The following is a 5,446-nucleotide window of genomic DNA, read 5'->3' as shown; positions in this document are numbered from 1 at the left end:
TTACAAGTTACAACCTCTTAATTGTTCAAAACAGTACGAAGAATAATACCTTCAAAAATGCTTGTCCCTAAGCACCAATTGTAAATAAAAATTTGGACATTGTCCTAGATTTTTTTCAAAAGGTTTTCATTTTCAACTAGCCCACTTTCAACCGCTAGTCTTTGGAAAACTGGTAACTGCATTAGGAGATACACTAAGCACAAAAAAAGTTTTTCGAAGAAGATAGTTAATCATAAGTTCAAGAAGAACACGGAGTTGTTAATGCCGGACATTGATACAAAGCCACAAGGTAGAAGTCTTTGGAAGAAGGTAGTGAACATGGTTTCCACAGTTCAATCCATGTCACAGTTTACAGTGAGAAATGGCAAAGGGATCAGGTTCTGGTAGGATAAATAGTTAGATAGAGGGAGATTGCAAGATTTATTTCCTGTGGTTTAAAAAACTGCTAAAGCGAAGGATGCGACTATTGCTGATATGATTGTGGAAAACAGTTGGAGATATGATTTTAAGAAGGTGTTGAGTGCAAATGAGCAGCTGGATATGGGATTTGAGACGTGATGTTTCTCGCATCCTGCTCTTGTAGCGGAGGATGATGAATTGGTTATTATGGAGAATTTCAGTGCTCAAAGGTGTTATGAAGCTTTGGCAGGTAATTTAGATTTTTGCAACTTCAACAGACATTTGTGGAAAGAATATATTCCTAATAAGGTTAACTTCATTCTTTGGACTTTCTTTCATGATTCGCTTCCGACTAGGGACATGCCAGCTCATCGCGGTATGGAAATAGAAAGTAATTTATGTGTTCTTTGTAATGGTGAGAAAGAGACAACGGACCATGTGTTTATGCATTGCCCCTACTCGTTTGAGATTTGGGATTATTTTATTAAGGCCTTCAAAATCTCTTGGTCTATGCCGAGAACTTTGTTCCAGTTGTTTGACGCTTGGTTGACGAATGTGCTTCATGGTAGAGGTGAAGAGGTATGGAAGATTATCAATTATGCCATTTGTTGGGTCTTGTGGAAGGAGAGAGACGGAAGAGTTTTTGGTGGTCGTTAAAAAAGTGCAGCGGAGACTATAGATCTTGTGAAATAACTTGTAGTCTTATGGTCCAGTGACACCAATACTTTCAAATTTGTTACCCCCTAGTCTATTTGGAGCAATTGGGAGGATCTTACGAGTGAGTGGTTTATTATGTTCTTTGTAAGGTTTTTTTTTCCTTCTTTTTTTTCCTTTTAATATAACCTTTTTCTTCGGAAAAAAAAAAAACTGCTAGTCTCTTACCCACTGATCGATCAACAACTTAGTATATATCTCATATTATCTGAACGTTCAATTACCGATGCTTACATGTTGTCGATCGCATTCGATATCTTTCCTGTTATCAGCTAGTTGGACTGTTGGAGCTTCATTTTGTTTTACTAATTGTCAGTTGTCGACGTGTTCCAAATCGCTGTTGGTAGAATATATATACAAAAATTATATTCTATCTGTCAAGAAAATAAAGTGCAAGGAGGTTAACTTCAGGGTAGTTTTCATACTAGATCAAAACAAATGCGGCCGACAAAAATCAATTAAACTTGAAGGACTTGAAATCAACTCCATTTAAAAAAAAAAATAGACAAGCTTGGCACGTTCCGATAGATTAATGAAAAATGACCTCATCATAAATGTTTAGTTAGCTACATTGTCCCCTTCAACCTCCTCTTCGTAGGCTTAAACTCCCTATTCGAAGTTTTGAACCACAATCATATCTTTAGCTTACTGGTTCAGCTGCCATGGAAACAGTAAATCAACTTTCAACATTCTTCTCACCATCAAATCATAATGAATACAAAATCGAGATCAGTATTTTCCTGATTAGTATCGTGTTAGCCTATGTCTTCATGCACAGATGGAATCAAAGGAATGTAAAAGGCCCAAAATCATGGCCAATCATTGGTGTACTTATAGAACTTCTTATGAACTTCAACAGAATGCATGATTGGGCAACTGATTACTTTGTTGAATCAAAAACCTTCAAGGTTCCACTGCCATTTATAAGTGTAACTTTCATTGCAGACCCAGCAAATGTTGAACATGTTCTTAAAACCAACTTCAACAACTACCCAAGGGGTGAAGCTTTTCAGGCAAACATGGAAGAGTTGCTTGGAGATGGAATTTTTAATTCAGATGGAGAAATTTGGAGGCAACACAGAAAGACTACTGGTTTAGAGTTTGCATCTAAAAACTTGAGAAACTTTGGCACTATTGTTTTCAAAGATTATGCATTGATTCTCTCTGATATTTTACACCAAGCATCAATCCATAACAAAGAAATCGATATACAGGTCAGTCACTAAATCCCCAACTATTTCTAAGCCGAGAGCAATTCTAGGCTTCCTTATTTTATTTTATTTTGACATGGTAAAGAGCATAAGTAATGAATCTTTTTCTTTTTTTCTTCCTTAGGATCTGTTTTTGAGGATGACTCTGGATTCTACGTGTAAAGTTGGGTTTGGGGCGGAAATTGGAAGTTTGGCTAACGATTTACCTAGTCGTTTCGCTAAAGCTTTTGATCAAGCAACTAGTACTGTTTCGTCTAGATTCGAGAACCCTTTATGGAAATTACAGAGATTTTTAAATGTTGGGGGTGAAGCATTATTTGTTCAAAGTATCCAAGTCATTGATGAATTTACATACAGTTTGATTCATAAAAGAAAAGCAGAATTACAAGGAGCTAAATCACCTGATAATAATGGTAACAAGGAAAAGCATGATATGCTGTCAAGATTCATTGAGTTAAGTGAGATTCCTGGAAGTAACTTAACAGACAAAATCCTTAGAGATGCCGTTATAAACTTTCTTTTAGCAGGACGTGACTCAACAGCGTCAACATTATCCTGGTTTATATATATGATCATGATGAATCCTAATGTAGCCGAGAAGATCTACATGGAACTTATAGCCTTTGAAGAAAATCAGGCCAAGGAAATGATTGCGTATGATCCTAGAGACCCAAAATGTTTTACTGAGAAATTAACACAATTTGCAAGTCTATTGAATTATGATTCACTTGGAAAGTTGCCTTACTTGCATGCAACAATCACTGAGACACTACGGTTGTACCCTGCCGTCCCCCAGGTAAGCCAGATCTTGAGGATTTTCCTAAGCTTATTGTTTTGGTAACATGTTTTTATTTGAAAATTTAGTAAAATGTGAAAATAGAATAAACTTTCCATGTATACTTGTAGAACTCGAAAGGAGTATTGGAAGACGACAATTTACCCGATGGAACAAAAGTGAGAGCAGGTGGAGTGGTGAATTATGTTCCATACGCCATGGGGAGAATGGTGTACAACTGGGGACCTGATGCAATTGTATTCAACCCTGATAGATGGTTCAACAAAGAAGGGTCATTTGAAAGTGCATCTCCATTCAAATTCACGGCATTCAATGTAAGAATCCTAGAATCGATTAAGATGTTGACTATATACATTTACAGTTGTAAAGTATGAATGTTTAAATATGCGAGACTCATGCTGATGCAGGCTGGACCAAGAACATGCCTAGGGAAGGACTCGTCATATCTACAGATGAAAATAACACTTGCTATCTTGTGTAGATTCTTCGATTTTCATTTGATTCCAAACCATCCTGTTAAGTACAAAATGACAATAGCTCTAAGCATGGAGCGCGGGTTGAAGCTTAGTACAACTACCAAGAAATCTTGAAATGTTCAGGAAAGAAATCCCACTTTAGTGCTCTCATTTCCAGGGGCTAGTTGCGAGTTTAAATTGCATGCGCAAATAAGTTTGGGGTATGGTTATGTTGCGTACCCATGCACGGGATACACGCTCGTGATTAGTCTTCTTTTACATATGTCTCTATAGATTATTAATCAATCATAACAAATACTCTCTCCGTCCCATTTCTTCATCATCAATGCTATTTTCCTAAGTAAAATACTAGGCCTATGTGCTTATAGTGGTTTTTATTATTCAATGGTTTGCATGAACCGTGATCCTAGTCCATGGCAAAACCGCTCCACATAGTGGATGGGCCCTGCTCTCAGGCAAAAACAGGGGCTGTTTTGCGACCCACCCATTGTGAACTGTCGGTTTTGATCTTTTCATGAAACATTTTTATTCCAAACATGAGAAATCCTATTTCTTCGGAAAAGTAACAAATCGTTTAGCATTTCCAGACGCCTACTTATATTAGGGGAATATCAGGGCTGCGGTGGTCTCGACACGTCAACAAAATCATTCTCTTTTATTTTAAGAAGAATTAATCTTTGTTGGAGGATTTTGGTTTAATGTCCCATATATTCCTTTTTTTTTCTTCTTTCTAATAGAATTTGTCCGCAAAAGTTTCCCAAAAGACAAGTATTTTGATAATTTTGTGTTTATAGTGTACATAATATTTTAAGAAAAATACTCTTAATTGGTTCAACTAGGTTCCTGGTTGTGGCCATTGCAACTAATACACTGGATGTGTTTAGCGCTAATTTTGCCCCTTGCTTTTAACAAATTGATCCTAGCATCACCGATGCAAAAACTATAACGACACTAAGCAACTATGAAAGTCTTATGCTAGAATTCAAATATCAGATAGCAGAATTTGCGATAGTAGTTAATGCTTTTTTCCTGCACAACCTCGAATGTGTATGTAAAGTGGTTCGGAACAAAACTGCAAGGGTTTTATGATTCGACGCTGCCATCTTAAACTGGACAAAAAACATGTTATGTTGTTAACATTTTTGATGTAAGAAATTAACAAAAAGCATTGGAGCTCAGAAATAAACTTACATTAACGCGATACTTGAAGACCAATGATGATTCAAACGTAGACGCTCTAGTGAAATGATTATTATATGATTCAATTCATAAAAATGATGGGACATAATGTTGTATGGTTTAGTGATACGACCTAATATCTTACTTTGCTCTAGTGAAAAATGTGGTAGTGTTATCGAGGAGCAATAAGCACTCTAGAAAGCACAAATTTCTCATTTGTGCCAAAACATTTGTTTTTGAGATAATCATTATTTGAAGTTATTTTACTATTAAAAATTGTAATTTTTTGGATTGAATTTATCTCGAATCACAACAATCAGAAATTCATGAATTTCTCACTCTTCTTATTTCCTAAGGTGAAAGGTAAAATATGGAATTATTGTTGAAATATCATCTAATTCATGATTTTGATTAGTGCATGAAGATTTGCTTGTGTGGATACCGAATATGCGTCTCGACACGTGTACGAGAGGATAAATACGAAGTCATTCAAAAGGATCTAGTCAAAGATCTTATATCATACCCCAAAAATCTTCGTCAGTGACTTGTCAAATCGAGTCAGAGAAAGTCATAATTAATGAACCGGCGAAGATACGTGCACGAGATAATAGTGCAAACCGCGAAGAAGCTGTGGGAGTATTCGGCAAGGTATCACACGAAACAAGTATACA

The 5,446-nt window shown here is 36.3% G+C and overlaps 1 protein-coding gene across 1 annotated transcript; it reads left to right on the top strand.

Annotated features, from left to right (window-relative positions):
- The first annotated feature begins 1,718 nt into the window (after window positions 1–1,718).
- On the top strand, window positions 1,719–3,900 carry LOC113315034 (cytochrome P450 704B1-like). The gene is made up of 4 exons (XM_026563343.1): window positions 1,719–2,327; window positions 2,449–3,120; window positions 3,231–3,434; window positions 3,528–3,900. The coding sequence occupies exons 1-4, from the start codon at window positions 1,776–1,778 to the stop codon at window positions 3,708–3,710; spliced, it is 1,611 nt and encodes a 536-aa protein (XP_026419128.1). The 5' UTR covers window positions 1,719–1,775; the 3' UTR covers window positions 3,711–3,900.
- The last annotated feature ends 1,546 nt before the right edge of the window (window positions 3,901–5,446 follow it).

This window comes from Papaver somniferum, chromosome 10 (genome assembly GCF_003573695.1).
Source record: "Papaver somniferum cultivar HN1 chromosome 10, ASM357369v1, whole genome shotgun sequence".
NCBI classification, from domain to species: Eukaryota; Viridiplantae; Streptophyta; class Magnoliopsida; order Ranunculales; family Papaveraceae; genus Papaver; species Papaver somniferum.
This window is presented reverse-complemented; position numbering and strand designations above follow the sequence as displayed.